Genomic DNA, 22,619 nt, shown 5'->3' with positions numbered 1-22,619 from the left:
GTCACCTTCTAACAATCAAAGCTACTATGGGGCTATTCAGGAAACTAGCAAATTACACAAATGGCCCTTTAAAGAGTAAATTCACAGGCATCCTGATCCACTAGAAGCTGGGAGATACTTAAAACCTGGCCCAATTGCTTGGTTGTGATCATGACTGCCTTGCTCCTCATGCGATTGCTCTTAAAACAGGTTTTTATGCAATTGCTAAGCACATGAAATACTGGCTGAGTTTACACATCATAAGAAGGATTGGTAGTTTGGTTGGTTTTGACTTAGATTTGTATGAACCCAGCTACTGCAGCTTGCAAACCATGGTTTATGGCTTACTGTGTTGCATGAAACCAGCCAATTGTGCTTCATTCAATAAAGCATGATTAGACCAAACATAGCTCAGTGTGATCATGACTTAATTTAGTTAGGATCACATTTAAGTGTTGCCCTAAGTCACCAACTCAGGACCATCTTCTAACTGAAGATTAATGATTCAGACAGATGTATAACTGCCAGTCCTGGGATAACTAACTGCAGTTTCCCTTGCCTTATAAAATGGTTTAAAAAGCCATGTTGTTGTTGTTTATTCGTTCAGTCGCTTCCGACTCTTCGTGACTTCATGGACCAGCCCACGCCAGAGCTTCCTGTCGGTCGTCAACACCCCCAGCTCCCTCAGGGACGAGTCCCCCATTATGTGGCCAAAGTATTTCAGTTTGGCCTTTAATATCGTTCCCTCAAGTGAGCAGTCTGGCTTGATTTCCTGGAGGATGGACTGGTTTGATCTTCTTGCAGTCCAAGGCACTCTCAGAATTTTCCTCCAACACCACAGTTCAAAAGCATCGATCTTCCTTCTCTCAGCCTTCCTTATGGTCCAGCTCTCGCAGCCATATGTTACTACTGGGAATACCATTGCTTTAACTATGTGGACCTTTGTTAGTGTGATGTCTCTGCTCTTAACTATTTTATCGAGATTTGTCATTGCTCTTCTCCCAAGGATTAAGTGTCTTCTGATTTCCTGACTGCAGTCAGCATCTGCAGTAATCTTTGCACCTAGGAATACAAAGTCTTTCACTGCTTCTACATTTTCTCCCTCTATTTGCCAGTTACCAATCAAGCCAGTTGCCATAATCTTGGTTTTTTTGAGGTTTAGCTGCAAGCCAGCTTTTGCACTTTCTTCTTTCACCTTCATCATAAGGCTCCTCAGTTCCTCTTCGCTTTCAGCCATCCAAGTGGTATCATCTGCATATCTGAGATGGTTAATGTTTCTTCCAGCCATTTTAACTCCAGCCTTGGATTCCTCAAGCCCAGCTTGTCGCATGATGCGTTCTGCATACAAGTTGAATAGGTAGGGTGAGAGTATACAGCCCTGCCGTACTCCTTTCCCAATCTTAAACCAGTCTGTTGTTCCGTGGTCTGTTCTTACTGTTGCTGCTTGGTCGTTATACAGATTACCACCAAAAGCCTAATGTATTTCTTCAAGAAGACACTTTACAGAAATGTCTCATTAAAAACAACAAGCAACTGGACCATCTGGACCCATTAGTGTGACTTACCACTCTTCCAGATGTCCTAAACTGGTATCACGTGTATCTCCAATGCAAGCTAACCGTTGGCGATCTTGCCATTCTACTACCTCATCCAGTAGCAGACCTCTTAGAGTATCAGAGCGTCCAAGAAGTTCCTGGATTTGGTCCAGCATCTCCTGATTAAAAATATACCTAACATATAATTACATTCCCATGTACGTTTTTTTTTTAAATTTAATTGCATCTTTAAAATGTGTAATGTATGTTTTTGCATTAGTAAGTTCAAATCACATGCTTTTGCAGCATTTGAAATTTACTGAAATTAGAACTTTTTTTTTAAGCTATGAAAGGGGAAAAAAGATCATGGTACCGTACTGGCCAGTACTCATACTCACCTTGCGGAAATGGTCCAACTTATTTATCATGTCTTGTAACTTTTTATGCTTTCTGGACCGAATAGATTCACTAGCAGGGGTGGTTCTTTCTGCAAGAAAAGAGTGCACTGTAGAGTAAGACTCTGACCCCATGTTTCTCAACCTCAGCGACTTTAAGACCTGTGGACTCCAACTCCCAGAATTCCCCAGCCAGCCATGGCTGGCTGGGGAATTCTGAGAGTTGGAGTCCACAGGTCTTAAAGTCGCTGAGGTTGAGAAACACAGCTCTAACCTCTCTATAAGCCTGCTCTCCTATGAGTGCTGACTGCCAAGAGTGCTGATTCTCCAGATCAAAGCTGCCAATGATTTTGAAGGAGCAACTGAGTCCGTCTGATCTTCCCGTCTGGAAAGAGCAGACAGGAAACAGGATTCATCTCTAACAAGGAGCTGCCTACGATGGATGATTTGACTTCCTAAGCTGACTGTGGACTGACAGGACCCATTTCACTTTTGTCAGTGTGGACTAGCAGCAGTAGGACCAAGGATGACATGCTCTTAACAAATTTCAAACATCTGGATTGTGGTGAAGCAGCATCTTTCTCTACCACTAAGATTATGTATATAATCCAAATTTCTGCAATCAGATTCACTTCAGATTTACTCAGCTTTCCAATTCATACATTGGCAACCTACTGGCCATGAACTTCCTCTAAGCCTACATAGTCTTGAGCTGAGATTGTGTAGGTGAGACAGTGTATGTGGGTGTTTGTTACACCAGCTCTGAAAAGTTTAATGTTGGTCAATGAGCCTCATCCTCAGTCCAGAAGAGTTGCTCAACCTGTCCCTCCCCAGTCACAAACATGGGTCTGGAACAAATGATTACTGAATCCATTAAGCACCCAGGATCAGAATGTATGCACAAGGGCCAACTGAGCTTGTTGGACTCTCATTAGTTACTCACTGCAGGACTAATGGTAAAGCATAATGGGAGCTAATGTTCAACAGATCCATAATTTTGTGAAGCAACAGTCTGGTTGCTCTTGCTATGTCTCTGTCCTCAGAATTTGGCAAGAAAAGGACATTTCTGAGCTGAACACATAGAGACTACTCATTAAAAAATGCAGCTGTCCATTCTTCCCAAATCCACTTTGGATGATGGGCATAATAAGCACACAGGTTTTAGCTGTTTTCAAGTAATCTTCAAGGAAGGATTGTATCATAAATTGAAAGCTATATCCTTGGATGACTTTGTACAGTATATTGTGGGGACGCATAAGTGACTTGCCTCATTTTGGGAGAGTCTGGTCAACAAGTACCTCAGGACTCCTGAGTGATTTCTTTGGGAAGATTTCACCAACCATCATTAACACACAAAGAAAACTGCCCTCTTCCTATTATGGCTTCCAAATAAAGGAGGCTCTCATTAGCTTCCTCACCTAAATGCGTGTGTGTCCGAAAACAGAAATCAAAATTATCCTGCAGATCGCCAAGTTGATCAATCGAACATTTCAGACCCTGTGGAATACAGCCAGACATCAAAGCTCAGACAAAGCAAGGCATTTCGAACAAGTGGAACAATTAGTAGGACGCGATGAAAAGACAGGCCCTCAGGATGAATCTCCATACTTTGATGCACAGCTAGAAACAGCAATCAATACAGAGAAGGCCAGTTGCGAACAGCAGGCAGTTCAGTGTGCTCCATTTGAAGCATCCCAGTATAAGTCTGTGCCAATAAAATTAGTTTTGGGGCTTCCCATTCAAAATTAAATGTCTGCTCCCATTTCCAGTCTTAGTAACCCCCAAAGAAAATCCTTTGGCATGTCTTTCAGGATGCAAATGAGAGGTTTCTGGAAGACAAAATGCTCCTGTCTTTTCCCTTAAGCCCCTCACTGCTCTCCCCAGGAAGGTTTTATTAATAACTAATGCAAAGCAAACAATAGGAATAAATCCTTATAATACATAACTTGAATGGGCGCAAAATTAATTTCACCTTCCTGTACCTACCACATAAATGAAATGAGAATTTGGGAATAGAACCTTAATAAAATAAAAATGAAATAGCTTGGTTCAAATATTGCACACAGCCATGTTTCATTTTAACCATGTTTGGCTAAGGAAGTCAGTGGTCTAATTCTGTATAATGCTAAATCACAATATGGTTGTTTGCAGATTACTGTAGCATGTGAATCCAGCCACGGTAGTTTACAAACCTTGATATAGGGTTTAGCATTGCATTAACTCAGCCACTGTTAATACAAGCACAGTTCAAGCAGACCAGCAGGCTTAGTATGAGGTGTGATCTTGAGGTGGAATTGGAATTAGGGTCAAGGAAACAACAGAGAACTAAAGCCCTTCATCAGGCAATTGGTTATTGCAAGCGAACTATCTGTTGCAAGTGTGGAATGTGGGGAAGAGCCGGACGGGCAGATAAGAAACAGGAATGTATGTGTATTCTGTAGCAGCTAATTGAGCAAAGATAAGGGACGGGAGGGAAGCCCACCAGCTCCTCCAGGCTTTTCTCACCCAGCTTGCTTTTAAAGTTGTATCATATATCTCGAAGTTGACACTTAGTCTATGCTGTATAATCACCCAATGGGGGGGTATAAAAGAAGTAGGACCCCGTACCTTCGGGGTTCAGAATTTGAAGCTTGAGCTTGTCTGAACCTATGCGCATATTAAACTCTTTTCCTGGATGAAGACCCGAGCGTCCTAGTCTTCATTTCTACAACAATCTAAACCATGTTGTGGCTTGCATTAACCTGAAATGACATATCCAGCAAACTGGAATTTTGCAGGAAAGAGTTAAAAAGCACTCCCGGTCTTCACACTCACCTGAATTGTCTTGTGCATCTCCATTAGCCGCCCCTCAATCTTGTGCTGATGGCTGGTAACCACAGGGGAATCACGTGGGGTTTCCACACTTGCCTGCAGAGAGAGGAAAAGAAAATGCACAGGAATTGCTAACACACTGTATTTGTATGGATCATTTCTGAAGGGTTTTTAAGTTGCTGTCATTAAAAGAGACACTCCGTATCTTGGGTGAATGCTGAAGTCCTCAGATCTTTCTCCCTACCTTTATAGCACTGCTATTTTGTCATTCATTTATTCCTATTTTTCTTTTTCCCACCATAGCACACAAGAATTTCTCTCTCTCCAGATTTGCCTTTCAGTTTCAGTTTCAGTTTCAGTGCCCAGTGAAAGTGTTCAAACAAAACAAATATAACATTAGAATCTTGGGATGCATTTTGCTTTGGTGGAGACCTGGGACAGGAGAATATTAAAATTATGCTGAGAATGTGATGCTGGTGTAATAGAAAATACGGCATTAGTATTTGCAAATTACCCCTGCCCCAAATCCACATTCCCAGGGAAAACAAACTCTAAGCACAACCACAGAAGCATTTAGCCATAAAGAATATTGATTAAAACACCAGGAGATAAGAGGTAACACCCAGCAAAGTAACACATCAGTCTTATTCCAAGCACACAGCTCTTGACTAATTCAATAAGCTATTGTCTTTGTAATGCTACCCTCATTACCTCATTGTTCCACTCTCACTGAACGCGCATCAAATCAAATATGCTGCTGCAAGCCAACTCCTAATTTTACTGAATCATATGTACAGTGTAATTTGTGTTAAGTCTATATAAAGAGGGGGATGCATAACCCTTTTTGGGTTAGCGACAGCTGCCCCCAGCACTGTAATAAACCAATTTGTGCTTCAGTGGAATTATGTGCTGGAATGTTTCCTACACTAGGGACGGGATGGGCTTGTACGAAAGAACTAGAAGATAGCCAGAGCGACATCAATTTTTAAAAAGGGATCCAAGGGATGTTCGGAAAATTATAGCCTAGTCAATTTAATGCCTCTTTTGGACAAATTGGTAGAAAAAGTTAAAAAGAACAACATATAAAGTACACAAAGGAACAAATCAAGGGTGATCAAGTATTGCTAGATGGAAAAATCTCTGTTGTGTGACTTTGTGACTGCACAAAGCAGGCAGAAGAGGACCAAGCAGGTGTTTTTTTTACCTGAGAGGCGGAAAAGGCTTCAGACAGAATTGCTCGCTCCTGCCTCAGCAAACCATCAATGGCAATGGCTAGTTCCTGGGGATGTTCTTGATACTTGCTCTGGAAGGCAGAGCACAGCAAGATAGAAAAACATAAGGCTGTACCCCAAACAAGAACTTTTTATATCATCTGCTGCCAATATCACCGGACCTTTTTGAATCACCGTTTATAGGTGATCTGGGCGGCTCCAGTGAAAAATGAGATACTCATATTATTGCAAAGCCTTTTGTTCCTTGTTTCTAGGCAGACCTCCACTGTCGCTCACTAGGTTCCTTTTCCTACCTATGGTACGAAATCTCACCAGGATATCCATGATGGCCATCATTTGAGTGCAGGAAAGGCCCACCATGGCAACTGAGAGAACCCCCCCAACACATGCACACACATTTTGTTTCTCTTGATCAGTGAGGATAAAGTTCTAAACTACAAATGTGATTGCTACAGGAGCAACTTGTAATTACTCTGAAGCAAGGCTCCTTGAATGGATCTACATGATGCAGCCAAGTTCCTCAGTCACTCCACTCCTCTGTGGGCTCACAGGACTTGAACAGAGGTGCCCTGGGCAAAGGGGGGTGGGGTGGGGTGGTTGGCCAGCTTTGACTGACTCCCAGCTGTCACAAAGGTGTGGTTTTTCCTGTAATGTAAGGGCGGAGGTAGCTTACACACCAAAAAATAATGCCTAGAGAAGACCCATTTTTGCAAGGCTGCTCTAGGAATTTAATTTGTCTCTATTCTGGAAGCAGGAAGAGAGAATTAACACTCTGTTAAGTCTTTTTTTTTTTCTTGTTAACACAACATGTCTGGAAATAATTAGCTCTACCCCAAACTCTGTAGCACTACTGATTATGCACATTATTTTATACTAATTTTAGCTTTCCAGTTTAAGTCCTTTGGAAAGAATAAATATAAGCTGTTTCTTATTCCACTTAACATGCTAAATTTAAAAAACACGACACAATGTCAAATTCTGAAGTTTTAATACAACTTCAATTCTGGGGATGGGGATTAAATTTTGTCTTGTGAGAGTTTAATGCAAAGATTTTCAAACTCTGTGGTGTTATGACTCCCTAAAATGATAAATACATTTGTTGACATCCCCACAATGAATAAATCCAATGATTTCATTGAGGTTAGAGTTGGACAAGAAATAAATATATCTCTTTCTTTAATAACTGAATATTAATCTATCAAATAAGTTAGCATCTTGCAACTTTGAAAATAAAGCCCTTTCACTGGAATAAACAAACTTAAAACCATATTTTTATTATTGTTAATGGGAAAAATAAGCTTGCCTAGTTTTCCATAATCCCTGAACTCTGGCTTTTACCTTTGAGAAATCCATTCTCAATTCTCACTCCACACACTTATTTTGGACTAAGATCTGGTCTTTAAAGCAGCACCAGTTGAAAACTCTGACTTGCATCCACAGGATGTTGCAGATGGAATTAGAATGCTCACAAGCTTTCTCACTTAATCCTTTGTACTCGTTTTGCACACTGATCCAAAATTCAGAGAAACATTGTCAGGTACTTTATTTTCAAAGAAGTCTCAAAAGAGACATGAATTTATTTATCAAATTTTTATCACTGCCCATCTCCCCCCACAAGGAGGGACTTGTTGAATTGATTGAATTGATGTCAGTTCAATGTATTGAACTTCCAGTTGCTATTGTTCCAAGCCAGAACAAAAGTGGAAGGAGTTTGGAAGGCTTCAGACTGGACGAGATGGTTCTAGAGCAGTAGGTATGCTCAGGCTGGTCTGGCCCTGCCTACCAGGATGACTATATATATGGGAAGGGCTGAAAAGACGTTCCTGTTGGGCTGCCCTTCCTGGCAATCTCTTTGCTCTGCTGTGTCCTTCAGTTCTTCCTCCTGTCCTGGCCTCTTGAAGGGCGACTCTCATGTCATTCTCACCCTTGCCCGCTGTCAGGCACACACATATGCAGGTTCTATGCATACCTGTAGGTGTAATTTGGAGCGGCGTAAGTTGTGCTTGAGTACCATGTTAGCATTGTTTTCTTCCCCCAATCCCAGACGTCCAAGCTGATCGTCCAGTAAAGTCAGCATGGTATGGAAAAGATAGCAGGCTTGCGAGGAGTCCAATTCTACTGCTTGGCTCCTAAAAGCACACAATGGAGAAAATGCAAAGCAAGACTCAGACAGCCTTGGCTGAGATAAGCAGGAAGCCATTGCCCAAAAGGCATCCCATAGAGTTTTGGGGGTGGGAGGGAAGGAGGCTGTTGGTAGTCAGAAAATGCAACCTTGGCAAACCAGCTCCTATAGTTGTTGGGTCACAATCTAAGTAAAATAAGGCCCTGAGAAAAAGTTTGGCCTAGTGGTCAAGGCACAGGGCTAGAAACCAGGAGAATGGGAGTTCTAGTCCCGCCTTGGGCACGAAGCCAGCTGGGTGACCCTGGGCCAGTCCCTCTCTCCCTGGGAAGGCGGCAAGGGCAAACCACTTCCGAAAAACCTTGCCAAGACAACTGCAGGGACTCGTCCAGGCAGCCATCAGGAGTCAAGACTGACTCAAACCCATTATTTGGGAGTATTTTAATGAAGTTCCTGAACTTACAGCTAAGACAAGAAAGCCTGCAAAATGCGTTGCAAAGCAACGCAAGGCCTGCTTACTTTAATGAAGCATAGTGTAAGAACTGCTCTTGCTCTGACAATGCTGAGGAGAATGTCACCTGCCAGATCGTTAGATTAATAAATGTTCCTCGATCACCGTCTCCTCCTTTTTAAGGACTATCTTTTTGACAGAGCGTTTGGGTGGGCTTCTCAAGCTATTACTGATTCTCATGCCGGAGTAAACATGCAGTTGTCACTACATCTGGGTAGTGCATCCAGTTAAACCCACCAGGGAAACACTTCCTTTACCGTTCTACCAGTGTTTGCACTTAGTAGTGATATACAATCCGTTGACCGACTGCACTGTCCACTTTTATTCAGGTGGACCAACTTCAGGATGCAAGGTTCTGATGGCTGTCCCCTGGTACCACCTGTACATTCACTATTCCATCGGGGTCTATCATTTCAGAGTTATCTGATAGCCATGTTCCAACCACATGATACTGTATATGTCAGAAAACCTTCATTCATAGCTGGAAAAAAACCCCATTGTACAGAAAGAGACGTCGATAATAAAAAGCAGTAGATCAGAGAAGAGTTACTTCTGTGGATATGTCTAGGACAGAAATAGCATTACCAGTTCTGCTCCTCGATCCAGTAGGCTAAATACTGACGCGCTTCCATGGATATGCAGTCATCTGAGTAGAGGCAGTCTATCTGGTCCATGTGAGTCTTGTCCAGCATTTGGATCTGTTGCCATTGGGACATGTTGGAAGCTGCTGCTGACTCCCCACACCTAAGCAAGCAAGGAGATCAGGAACCCGTTCCTAGTGCACTGAAGAGGTCACTCTTTTGCATCACAGATATTCTCTCTCAGGGGATTGTCAACATTAAGTACAAAATAAAAGATAGATTTTGTGGACAGTTCCCACGTATGATGGCTTGTGCATGGCATAAGCATGAGAAAGGTGCAGAAATACAAAGGAGCTGCTAAACTAAAGCCCCCTGATGACTCTGGAGAAAGAGGAGACAAAAAACAGAAATGAGACGGCAGTCTTTCCTTTGGTGTGAAGGGAGGCAGTATAATATTGGAAATGCCACTGTGGTACATGGGGTTAATTTCTGTAATTAGGGTGGGTCAGAGTCCCATTAGTAGAGAAAAACATAGAGATGCTGGGATAGCCGTAGTAAGGTCATCCCATCGTGTTATCAGGTGTTACATTCCACTTGTAAAGGTCACAGTGTGGTTTACATTGCTTTCTTCATCATTCCTATGCAACCTTTCTGGAGGCATAACGTTGCCTAGTTCTGAGCTCTCTTGCAATCTTTTGGGCCAGAGCTTAGTCCACCCTGTAGCTGTGCATGCCAATAAAAGATACGTTCCTCCATCTAGCTCCAAATGCTTTGGTTCCCTATTGAAGTGGTCATTTTCCCCACAACTTCTTACCAGACACTTAAAAGTGTGTGTGTGTGTGTGTGTGTGTGTGTGTGTAGGTTTCAGTAAGTACTTCCTGTTGGCATGTGGTGTTTTCTGCAAAGAAATTTTAGCTGCAGGGAAGTTACTATGGTAACAAATCACTTTGGCAGAGTCAGAAGGTCAGACTTAACTGTCCTCAGGCTGGTGTGTGAAAACGATGACCATATAAGCTAAAGCTGCTGATTGCCTGGAGGAAACTTGCCTAGACTTGATACATGCAGTTTCAGTTTCTATTTTGCAGCCTCCCTTCCAGTCCAGCTCTGCGCGTGTGAATGTATGAGCTTGTAAAGCTTTTGCAACTCCAGCTCTGGATATGGAAACAATTTATGTTTTATGTAAATACATTTACTTTTATAGAAATGCCTGGTGTGTGTTTTTTCTGATCTCTCGGGCCAAACGCTTTCCAGCACTCTGAACACTTCCAAGCTGGAAAAGAGCTCACGGTGCAGGTGCTACGTACAGACTCCAAGTTTCTGTTTAATGGCGCCAGTCAGAAGCCTGCACAAGGACCAAAACGAAGGTATCCCTTTGCAAGGGAGGACGGTCCTCATTTTCAAAACATTCTAACAACCATGCCTCACTACGAAAGAGCATGTGATTTAAGCCCCAATATTCCTTTTACAGCAACATCTTTTTCACTTTGATTTCCGGAAGTTCTTTTGTCTTCTCTGTGGTTGCAAGTAAGAGAACAAGAGAGAGAGAGCAAAGAGCGCAATGTCAATCAAATGAAGACCTCATGAATCTCGAAAACACGAGTTCCGCTGTTTTCATCAACTCTGTCAGCATAAGGCTGAAATAACTGTGAGTTTCACAGCTGAACGAAAGCAAAGGGGGATGTGAAACAAAGAAAGGAAAATGTCAGAATGAATGAGATATTGTAAACAAAGAAAGCAGGCAAATGTCTAGAGTTTTAGAAACCAGGAAGTCCAGTTCTTGACAGCGTAACCCAGCTCAGTCCAAGAAGTGGTGAAAAGCAGAAAGGATTTGCTCAGATAGAGGGGAGATCCTTGGTGCAGTTCAACTGCCCAAAACTTCGTTAGATTTTTTAAAAAAAAATTATTTATTTTAATCCTGCCTTTATTATTTTTATAAATAACTCAAGGCGGGGAACTACCTAATCCTCCTGCATCCTCCTATTTTCCCCACGACAACCACCCTGTGAGGTGGGTTGGGCTGAGAGACAGGGACTGGCCCAAGATCACCCAGCTGGCTTTCATGCCTGAGGCGGGACTAGAACTCTCAGTCTCCTGGTTTCTAGCCTGTTGCCTTAACCACTAGGGAACTCCCATTTTAATTGGTTTTTTAAGGGACCAATCCTATGCTTCCTAGGAATATTGCAAAGGAGCTGTCTGAAGTTGTGGACCACCTTCTTTGTGAATAGAAAGAAAAATCTAACTAAAGGTGCTTTCCACAGCTTCTAATGGCCAAAGAGTAAAAAACAATATTGGTTGGAACATAAAATCATTGAGAATCTACAGGATAGGATTCTTGTTCCGCTAATATGCCCCCAGACAGAGCTGATAACTATGCCAAGCTTAGGGTTGCAATAAATTATCGTGCTTTTTGGAGTGACAGGATTAGAACCTCTGTGCCCTTTCCACCTCACCAGCAAAGAGTTGGGAGTGGTGTGCTATGCTGTCCTAGAGCCACAGGTTGTCTTCCCCTAATTTAGATTAATAACCCTGTAACAGAACAGACCTATGCCTATTTAGCCAGATAGAAACCCTCTTGGGTTCAGTGGGATTTACTAGGTGTGCATCAAAAGGTTTTCAACCAGAACCTTCTCCGTTTTGGCATTTCATCATTTCAATCAGACTACAGTCTTTTTCTGCAGTCATGAATTCTGATGAGGGAAAGGGTCTTCACATTTGGCAGGGAGGGAGTCTTTTCTCAAGTATATTTTGTTGACTATCTTTGATGCGGATTTAATTTGATTTTAATATAGCCGCCCACTCCAGAAGACAAATAAAACATTTGTTTTAGTTGATGAAGATAGCAATTGTATTTTTAATAGACTTTGAAATGCCTTATGTGATTGGGCTTCCCTGTTTCCCCGTCGATAAGAAACAAGTCTTTAAATCTTGGGCTTAGTTATATATTACGTCAGCCCTCCCAGGTAAATCAGACAGGAAACACAACTAGATGAACTAATTCTCCTTTATTGTAAGGCTACATTAACAGAATCTTGCAAGTCTGAAAGTACAAATCTCCCACCCTCCCTATTTATCACTTGAGTGGTCAGGGTGGGTCTTTCCTGAGTTTCTTCTTTAGACTGTTACCCTCTTGTGGACTGCCTTTCCTTTTATCTGATCGTTCCCTAGGCAGCATCTCTTCCCTCTGTTCCCCAAGGTCACACTCACATTCCATCACATCTTATCAGGTCCAGAGATTTTCTTTCCAGTATAAAATTTTCCTTCCAGTATAAAAAGACCTGACGTTGGGGCTTATCATTCTTCAGCTAAATCTTCTGCTTTCTGTGCTTCTAACTTTGTTTGGTTGTTTACAATTTTGAAAAAAAAAGAAAAAAGTAAAGGAACACAGAAAGTGCATAAATATATCAAGTTTCATACTGAATATCAAAATATATATTTACTGTAAACCACTTCAAGATTGTATGGGAAGTACTGTTGAAATATATAGCATAACATAGAGCCCATGTGGTGTGGTGGTGATGGTGCTGGACTAGGAGCACCGAGATCCAAGTTCTAGTCCTTCTTCAGCCCCAGAAGCTCCTGGGTGACTTTGGGCCAGTCATTCCCTCTCAGCCCAGCCAACTTTATATGGTTACTGTTGTGGGGCATATTAAGAAGACAGGGTCACATTAAGGTCCTACAGAAAATGAGGGATATAAATCTACTAAAGAAATAAATAAACAGGGAGAGCCAGTTTGGTGTAATGGTTAAGGCATCAGATCGTTAAAAGTAACAGGAAGGAATATAAAGTTGGTTTATTTGATCAAGGTTACAGTAGTTATGAGAGCCAGTTTGGTCCAGTGGTTAAGGCACTGGGCTAGAAACCAGGAGACTGAATTCTAGTCCCACCTGAGGCACAAAGCCAGCTGGGTGACCTTGGGCCAGTCACTCTCTTTCAGCCCCATGAAGAAGGCAATGGCAAACCACTTTGAAGATCTTGCCAAGAAAACTGCAGGGGCTTGTCCAGGCAGTCGCCAGGAGTCAAAACTGACTCAAACAGCCCACTGGGATCTGAACTGCAGGTTGTCCTATTTCCTCCTGGTCTATTTCCTGCTTGTTAGCAGAACTGCTAAGTTTTTAGACAAGGCAGTTCAGCCAAGAATCCATTATATTGAACAGATCAAAATTCCCTGTAAAGGCGATCCTTTGTATTTAGCACACATGTATTTTATCATTGTATTTTCTTTTACCTATTTTATCTTGGAAATAGACCTTGTATTTTGCCTTTACTTTATTGATATGGTCATAAGACTACTCAATAAACAAAACTAAACTAAAACCAACTTGAAAAGGCACACACACACAAATTAAATAAATAAGTAGATGCCACACAGACTGAGAGAGAGAAACAGGTTGGAAGACTGATGAATGGGATTGCAGCTCAATAGTTTCTTTTTGAAAATTAAATCTGGAAGAAAGGAAAAGTGTTTAATATTGGATTAACTGGCTCACAGCAGTCTAAGGCAGTTTTCTGGCTCTGCCCAATTTCTTGAAAATGAAACTGGACTTCATCACACCTCCAGCTCCTAGATGAAACAATTTTTGCTCAACCTATGCCAAGAAGGAATATCAACTAAATTAATGCTAATCTTTTTGTCAGAAACCAAACTCTTGTCTGACCCCACCAGCCAGTCCTTGAGCTCAAGCAAGTCTCAGGAAAGTCTGCCTTCCCCTCCCACATCCACAGAAGCTCTAGGCAGCAACCTACAACCATGGTTAGAGCACTTGGCTGAAAACAGGGCCACCACCTTTCCAGCATCACAGCTAGCAGGAGCTTTTTGACTGAAATAGAAGAGAGGCTCCTTCCGCAGCAGCTGGTTTCCTGGCTCCAGACCTCTGCTTTACTGTGTGTGCTTGCGAATGGCCGGCAGAAGCACCCACGATGTCCTGAAACTGTGCATGGCGGTAGTGGAAGAAGGGATGGGAGTGTAACAAACCCAGGCCATCCTGGAGTGCCTTTCAGGCGCAAGGAAGCGACCCAGCGCGATCAGAGGACGCCGCCAGGGGGACCGCGGACGGGATATTCAGGGGGAGGCAACAGCCCCGGGTTCGAAAGAAAAGACAGGACGGTTTTCTTCAGCGAACTTCTTTCATTTACCATTTTTTCTCAAGACTTTTGCAAAGGCCTTTATATCTGTGTTGAAGAAGGTCGGAAGTCACCCGCGTCTTGTTTTCTATCTATTCCTGCACTGTTTTAGTTTTTCCTGTTTCTTTTTAGTCTTGTATTTTATCTGTTCTGTACTCTATATTTTGTACTTTTATTATACTGTGAAAAAATTAATAAAGCTTTAATAAAAAATTTTTTGCAAAGGCCTTCGGGCTTCGCCAAACTAACCGAGATTAATTCCACAATCCTTCGCTCCCCAGAAGGAGCACAAAGCGAGTAGCCAGCCTTGCTTTCCATGCCGGACTTTCGATCCCTTCTTTTTACGCGCTGCTCCCCTCCGAATGGACCTACCTTCCTACCCATTCACCGCCCCAGTTTAAAACTCCAGAGTGGCCCCAAAGGATGCATCCCGTCCGGCTCATTACAGACGCCCAGGGTCCCCCGTCACCTGACCTGAGCCGTGCAGGTCCCCGCCGCGCAGCGAACCCGCTACCTGCCAAAAGGAGCCGCAGCTCTTCGTCCCGGGAATGCAATTTCAAAGCTTCCAATTCAAGCTCTTCCCAAAACCTGCCCTCCGCTGCGCTGGCAGGAACGAGGATTTTCCCGTCTTTTCCGTGATTGGATGAAAGACTGAGCCTTCATCTAGAAGCGGAGGGAGAATGTCCTGTTGGAAAGAAGAGCCGACGTTCGCTGCTCAGAATTTCGATTTCCCAAGAATGATGTCAGCAATGGAGGCGAGGCTTAAAGGGAATTATGGAAATGAGGTGAACTCTGACTGGCTATTGGCCGGGAGAGTGCAAGCGTGTTGACGTTCCGGTTTTCGTCTGCGTTGTTGATGTTGGTGTTGTCTGCGGTGCTTCGTTGGGGAAGCGAATCTAATTCAAGGCCTCGAGGGACGTTGCTGCTATGAAATGAACTGGATGCGTTTTTCAGCCATCTTCCCTCAATATGAGCGCTTAATGGCAGTGCAGGATTCTTAAGAGTAATTCGTTGCTGCGCATTGTAAGGGTGTATATTGAATACGAGATGGGCGGCAGAGAAATTTGACAAGCCAGCCAGCCAGCCAGCAAATATTGTATTCCTTCAAGCATTCCTTTTAGGAACCATTTGCTCCTTTTTCCTGTTAGTATATTTATTAAGTTTATTTTAGTCTGTCTCATGGGAGACAGACTAAGTGATCAAATTATCTCATGGGAAAATTGATGCTGTAAAAATAGGAAGAAATATCATTTTACTCTATTTGTATATAAAATGCATTTCCCTCCCCAGTAAGTAACTCTGGAATTAAGCAAAGTGCATAATTTCAGTGTTTTGGTGGGTTAGGTAGACTTAAGAAACTTAGAACTAGTCAATGCAGTTACCAGAGCCATTTTCTATTATGCTTCCAAGTTATATTTCTGTGTTTCTCTCCCACCCCACCCCCTTTTCTACTGTTCACACTTCCCTCAAAATTCTTAAGAGCCTATTTGTGGAATTCACTTTTATTTAAGGCAGTATCCCATTTGAGACGATTCATGGTGGGATTCTTGAGTTACTGTCAGTCTTCACATACAACAGTGAGGACTCTGGGGATATTGTAGCAAACTTATATATACATTCTCCCTCCACCTCCCTTCTTTTTTCAAGTTGGGAGACCTATAATAAAATATTCTGAATGATGATAGTACAGAATTCCAGTTGCTCTAATCCATTCCACCTCCCCCAATTATCTGTCCCCTCAACAGCCAGCATTCCATAGTCAAGCCTTACAGCTGTTCTTGTTTTGTTTTTGAAACCCTGCAGTCCCCCAGCTTTGCTGATACATTCCTCTTTGGATGGGTAGTGTTGTTTTGACAGTGGAAGCAGCGATGCTCACAACTTGAAATTGGAAATAGAGTGATTCTGGTAAGAATAGTTCATTGGTCACATTTCTTCAAGAATTAAAGGACATATTTGTCAATAAAACATTCCCACTCACCAATGTCCTGCCATGGGTGGCCTTTGATGATGTTCCTTTGAAATGGCGAAAATGGGAGTAATGGCGAAAATGGGGGTAATGGCGAAAATGGGAGTAATGGTGAAAATGGGAGTTCTAGCCATCATTAGAACTGACACAGAACAACAGAATCCTCACGACAATTCGGCCTATGCGACTGGCACCTAAAAGCCAATGGGTTGGAAAAGAAAATAGCAAAGCATCTGCCATTTCTTGTCACATATGCTTAAGCATCAGCACAAATTTTTAAAATACTGGTATAATTTGTAATAGCTTCAATCAAGAATTCTCAGACTTTGGGTTGTGACATCCCCACTGGGGGGTGAACAGTGTAAATGGGAGGCTGTCACATTAAAAAAAAACAAACCGCTGTTCAGACTTGGATAAGCAATGCTTGAGGGCTGTCAAAATTCATATATCAGTCTTCAGTCCCTGCGGTGGTCCCTGCTTGATGGCCCAAGCCCATCGAACTGAGAACCGTGGTAATTATGTAGGTTAAAATTTAATTCTGTAAAGTAAGTGGTATATTTATTTCTTGCCCAGACTTACTCCAAAGAAATCAGTTTTATTGGGTGGGTTGCACATATGCATTTATTATTTTAGGTAGTCGTAGCAGTGTAAGGTTTGAGAACGCCTGGGTTAGATGATGGTGATGGGGCCCGAGTAACTGGTGGGGACTGGATGCAGTAGCCCTTTCTCCTGATAGTGGTCAACTAGAGTCTGTACACCTATTTTGACCACTGGTTTCAGTGCTGTGGCAACCACTGCCCTAAGTGGAGTTGCAGCCCCCCCACTTAAAGCAACTAAGAAATCATAGCCCAAGTCCATGGCCCCCTCTATAGCACGCTCCTTGGCCAAGTCAGTGCAATCTTGGGTCGCGTAGTAGATGCCAGTTGCAAAATTATATAGAGTGCTGGCTCCAGGTATGAACCCCACGACTGTGTGCACATTTTGCTCCTTTACACTTAGACAGTGTTCTGGTGAGAAACGTCGCATTCGTGCATGCCTGTGGCACTGATGAAGCCAGGAATTTGAACCATGGTGTGGCAGGAAGTAGCTGCCATCTCTAAGCACCACTTGGAAGGACCCGTTGCCATTGGTGACCACTCCAGCACAAACATTTCCCAAATAGTGACAGGCTGCGGCAGCTGCTGAAAACCACCTGTAGACACGGTACACCTGTCCATGCAGAAGAGATCCATCGACCTGCATCAGGCCTTGGCAGTGCCAAGCTTGTTTGTGTGCCAGCTGGTCCAAATTGAACTGTAGGGCAGCGAGGCTTTTATTTTCACCTGTGGAATTAGCTGTGCCCAGGGCCTTTATAATTATAAACAGGAGGGCACTTGCATCTTTCTGCCCCAATTCCTGGTAGAGATCCAGCCCAAGGGTTTTGGCATGCTGGCTGCAGCCTGCATTTTGCAAGGCAAGCACCAGCACAGCCTGAATGAGAATCTGGGCTGGCCGAGGCACACTGTTAAAACGTTCTAGGGTATCAGGCATTAAGTCACTGCAGGAAATCCCCTTCTCGGGCAACTGGGTGGAATTAGATGAGATGGAACTGAGCAAAGTGCGGAGTGGAGCAAGGCTGGAATCCAAGGTGGAATGGTGGGTTTCAGCACTGTTTCTTGGATCAGTTATAGCCACAAATTGCCTTCCCAAACCATGATGCAGCCGGAGGCCAAGGAAAGTCAAGACCATCAGAAATGGTGATGTGTACATGTCAGCTTCTTTGGCACTGCTGCAGTGGGAAGAAATGTATTTGTGTATTTATTTAGGTAAGATAGACAGCCACCCACCTCACAGAAGTGACTCTGGGCAGCGTACATTAAAAGAATCAGCAGTTAAAAAAACAATAACCCATGATGCCTGAGGTAAATGATACATTCCAGTGCTAAAATTCCATCCACAACAGAAACAGCCAGGTCTTCAGAGCCTTACGCAAGGCAAATCAGGTCATGGCCATCCAGATCTCTGGCGGGGATGTTGTTGCACAAGGCAGGTGCTACCACACAGAAGGCCCAGTTCCTGGGTCCAACAAGATGACAGTGTTTAATGGAAGGGACCTGGAGCATGCACCGCCTGCTAGATCTGATGGGGTGAGCAGAAATAAGAAAGGTGGTCCTGCAAAGAGCCTGTCCCTATGCCATGGCGGGCTTTATAGGTGATGACCAGCACCTTGAATTGCACCTAGAAGCCGACTGGGAGCCAGTGCAGCTCGCGGAGCAGGGGTGTTATATGGGTATAGCAAGAGATGCCAAAAACTGCCCTCACTGCTGCATTCTGCACCAACAGCAGCTTCTGAATGCTCTTCAAAGACAGCCCCATGTAGAGCATGTTACAGTAATCCAACAGAAAGTGACTAAGGCATGAGTTACTATGAGCAAGACCTTCCAATCCAGAAATAGGAGCAATTGGTTACTCTGAACTGGTTGGCATTCTGCAGATGCAATAAGGGTGGAGAAATAGCTACATTTTGCCACCTTTATCACCAGAAGGTAATCCCTAAGAAAGGCTTTTACCTGAGTTTGGTTGGGTTCATTTTCCTACAGCAGCGTTCTAAGTGTCTCTTATGGCCACTTCATCACCCGGAGTTCCTCTGAAAAACCAGGCACTTGGGATCCATGTGCATGGAGAAGCCATAGAGGCATGATCCGATCCAAGGCCAAGGTCACCCTCTCATTCCAAGTGGCAACCAAGGCCTCAGTCAAACTGTGTACCAGAGCCCCAGGAACAACTCCCTCTGGAGCCCAGTAGGGTCCATCACGTGCTCCAGGTGGACTGTTTGAATAGGATCTGCCTTCCTGCAGGGAGGTGCAGCACCAGAAAACTTGAAAGCCAACAGGGACCAATCCGTCCATGGTAAGGGATTGATGGTAACTTCCCCCAACTCCACAACATGTTGCCACTGCCCCCAAATAAAAACCAGGTTTCTTGTGTGACCTCTGCTGTGAGTCAGGCCAAAGACAACTTGGTTTAGGTCCATGGTTGTCATGGTGGCCACAAATTCCTGAGCCACTTCTGAGTCCACACCCAGGGATGGCAGACTGAAGTCCCCCAGAACCATAAGCGGAGGGAACTCCACTGCCAATCCAGCCATAGACTCAAACAGTTCAGCTAGGGAGGTTGCCATGCAGCAGGGAGGCTGGTACAACAGCAACAGTCCTTCTGATCCCCACAGCCCAACTTCACAAACAACAGCTCACACCCAGTAATCTGCAGAGCCATGCCCCTGAAAGCTGCTAGGGTTTCATGGATAACAACTGCTAGACCACCACCCCAATCCTGACTCCATGGCTGATGCCACACATAAAACCCATCTGGACACATCTCAGAGAGGGGAAACCCCCCTCTCTGGGCCCAGCCAGGTTTTGGTAATGCAAACAAGGTAAGCCACAATTAAGTTATGGATGAGGCTAGCTTTGGTACAGGCTGACTATACATTAAACAGCAACAGCCAGAAGCTTGGGTCTCTGGAGCCCTTGTTACCAGGCTTTGGGGTAGAGCCCAGGGAGTTAGAAGGTGATGGTGATACCAAACATCAAGGCCTCCTTCCCTGAGACCAGCCTGTCCCCTGCCATATCTCCCTCTGCCCATCACCACTTCAATAGTCTCACCTGCCCTTTTCCCCCCAGCCCAATTTCCCCTGACCCAGGCTGCTCCACCGCAGTCCAGAATGCCCCAGCACCCCATCCAACCTAAAAACTACATCACCAGCCTCAAGAATGCTTCTGCCTTGCACTCAGCATCCCTTAGCTCAGGCACCAGCCACCTCATCACTTTTCCTAACCACACATCCACCAACCATCCACTCTTCACAATCCATGCCACCCCCACCCACTCGGCTCTCACCTGCATGGGAGGGAAGAGCCACACCGAACTACGGGGCAGGAGTGATCCAGGGCCTGTCCCTGCCCACCCCATCTCTCATCCAGGAAAAAAACAGTAATAATGCTCCAGAAGACAAGCCCCCAGAAAACCCTCACCGAAAACCCCTCAAACCAAAGGACAAAGGTCCGATGCTGTACAGGTACAAACTCTCCAAACAGTGAAGGAAGGGAAGTCCTGAAGTTAGTGGGAATTAAGAGTTGGGTGAGCTGTCATGGCAGCCTGCCAAGATGGATGAAACTAGCAAGAAAGGTGAAGATGACAAAATAGCCACTACTCCATGTGAACAGCCCAACGGCAGCCACAGGACACAGGTTGATCCCACCCAGGAATCTTCTGCCTGCTCCTGTTCCCACTGCCATCCCATGTCAAAACCAGGAGATCAGCAGTCCCCCCAAAAGCTAGGTAGGGCCTCATTTGGCTCATGTAGTCCTGCCACTGCCCAAGAGCCTGGTTGGACATAAATATAATAAATATTACAATATTTTGTTTCAAAGCTTGAATTTCTCTGTCCTGGAGCACCAAGCCATAAATAGTTGAATTGATACTGGTCCTAATGTTGGTAAAGTGAGTAACATAGCCTAAATTAGGCCAGATCCATTTACTGTTCACAATAATCAGACTGATACTGATACTGCATTTCAGTAGTTACATCCAGCTGCTAGTGACAAACAAAACCACAACCAACACCTTGATGTGCACCTGATATCTGACAAGATCCAGTTGGCTTAGCTAGAGACTTAGCCTGGACGAGATGGAGGTTGGCTTGATGCAGTCAAGCTGATTCCTAGCCACAGGTGGGTGCAAGAGTGCAAATTCAATGGTCTGATTTAATCTGAATTCAGTTTAAGGTCAGACTTGCACACTCAAGAGAGACATTAGAGATCTTTATATAGTTGGCTTAGGACTTACCCTTCCCTATAGATAATATACACTTCATAGAAGTCTAGGGCTACGTTTTTCAGAATAAGGAACCATGTTCCTCATGCTCAAATAATGAACAGGAAGCAACCTTTGACAAAACAAGATTGTTAATCTACCTCCCTAGTGTCACCCATTCTGGGGATTACAATACCCACATCCCTTAGCCAAAATGCCTTGCTCAGGGATGGCCGGTTAGTTCAGCACATCTAGAGAACCACAGGTTGTGGAAACTGGTTTAAAAACAAATTGCAAACAGCAGGCTTCTCCAAAATCAGTAATTCAAACAAAGGGTGACCAACTTGCTGAAGCAAGGAGCCAACTGGTTTGTATAAAGTGGTCTGCATCAACTCATCGCATTTAAGCTGTTTGCTTGTCACAACCAGCTATGTTAAGATGCCAGTAAGGTTTTTCCCTGGATGCCCATCTCCCACTAATGAAACACAGGAGGCTTGATTAGCATGGCACATCATTCTCACTTCAGAATTAACCTATTTCTTTGCCCCACATTGACAGCTATTGTATGCCTGTCCTTCCCCGCATCCTCCCCCGCAGTCAGGAAAGAGCAGCTTACCTGCTTAATGAGGCAAGGCAAACACAAAATGCTCCAGAGGGAACTGGGAACTGTTTAAAGTCTGTGTTTATACACCCTTATCTCTGGCAACCAGTCTTATCAGTAGACCCCATTACAACACTCTGTGCCCCAGGAAAGTTCTGGCCTATTTCTTAACTTTCTGCCAAAGCCCGCAGGGTTACTTCTCTGACTAACTCCTATGCTTCATGCAGTTTTCCTTTATTTTATTTTATGGTGACAGGGGAGGGGGGGAGGATTCCTGAGAGTAGTCCACAAGCACTTTGCAAAGTGGCAGAAACCAGGTGGAATCAGGAGAAGAGGGAGCAGCAGGCAATGCTGAGTAATATGTTGGGTTAAGGGAAGAAAGGGAGGGGCAGCCCGTCAGTTGTTTTGTTTGCATAGAACAAACAGCCGTGTCCATAACATCTAAAGTTAGGATGCAGTGAATGATGGTCATAGGCACTCTGATCTCTGATCCCCTACCAGACATTCTGGTTAGTCATCCAGTAAGAGCCTCCTGTCCGGCCACCCTCCCCTTCCAGCCCTCCCTCTTAAGGCCAATGTATCCTACTGTCATGGCATTTGGAATTCAGGACATGAGTAGTAACCCACAGGGGCTTAGTCTGTGTGTGTCAAGTAACCAGAAACAACAAAGAGGCTGTTGTTTTGCCCTGGGAGCAATATTTGGCACAACTTGAAGTCTTCTAGAGTTGTTGCTTTAACTAGAATAACTCAATTGTAACAAATTAACTCTTTTGCATACTAGAGAGAGCCAATAATCAGACTGTGGCAGTTTGGTTTATTGATTTATTTATGTGCAGGCAGAGGTCAGCTATAAAAATGAATGTCCCTGAACATCCTGGAAACCAAGGGACCCTAAACCGAACAGCTTTCTATAGCTTATGTTTCATGTGACAGGTGAACGTCTTAAGGAGTTTGTTTCACTCCAGGAAAAAGG

The 22,619-nt window shown here is 44.0% G+C and overlaps 2 protein-coding genes across 3 annotated transcripts in view; both read right to left on the bottom strand.

The window, feature by feature from the left end:
• Positions 1-9,326, bottom strand: part of STAT2 (signal transducer and activator of transcription 2) — a 30,387-nt gene extending 21,061 nt beyond the window's left edge. For both annotated transcript variants that reach the window (XM_063293660.1, XM_063293661.1), the window contains exons 1-7: positions 9,168-9,326; positions 7,922-8,081; positions 5,925-6,023; positions 4,724-4,816; positions 3,328-3,406; positions 1,913-2,001; positions 1,545-1,693 (exon numbers count right to left, since the gene is read on the bottom strand). In XM_063293660.1, coding sequence (XP_063149730.1) covers positions 1,545-1,693; positions 1,913-2,001; positions 3,328-3,406; positions 4,724-4,816; positions 5,925-6,023; positions 7,922-8,081; positions 9,168-9,298 — 800 coding nt within the window. In that variant the 5' untranslated portion in view covers positions 9,299-9,326. The remainder of the gene's footprint in view (positions 1-1,544; positions 1,694-1,912; positions 2,002-3,327; positions 3,407-4,723; positions 4,817-5,924; positions 6,024-7,921; positions 8,082-9,167) is intronic.
• A 7,057-nt stretch (positions 9,327-16,383) lies between these two features.
• Positions 16,384-21,747, bottom strand: APOF (apolipoprotein F). Its single transcript, XM_063296572.1, has 2 exons — positions 21,662-21,747; positions 16,384-18,019 (listed from the first exon to the last, which is right to left on the bottom strand). Exon 2 carries the CDS (start codon positions 17,998-18,000, stop codon positions 16,921-16,923), a length of 1,080 nt encoding a protein of 359 aa, XP_063152642.1. The 5' UTR covers positions 18,001-18,019; positions 21,662-21,747; the 3' UTR covers positions 16,384-16,920.
• Positions 21,748-22,619: the final 872 nt, after the last annotated feature.

Source organism: Candoia aspera, chromosome 2 (genome assembly GCF_035149785.1).
Source record: "Candoia aspera isolate rCanAsp1 chromosome 2, rCanAsp1.hap2, whole genome shotgun sequence".
In the NCBI taxonomy this organism is placed as follows: domain Eukaryota; kingdom Metazoa; phylum Chordata; class Lepidosauria; order Squamata; family Boidae; genus Candoia; species Candoia aspera.
Note: the sequence above shows the minus strand (reverse complement) of the source record. Positions and strands in the feature narration are given on the sequence as shown.

Bases quoted from the DNA above. Each gene is read 5' to 3' on its own strand.
- APOF (XM_063296572.1), bottom strand. From the start codon at position 18,000: ATGTACACATCACCATTTCTGATGGTCTTGACTTTCCTTGGCCTCCGG.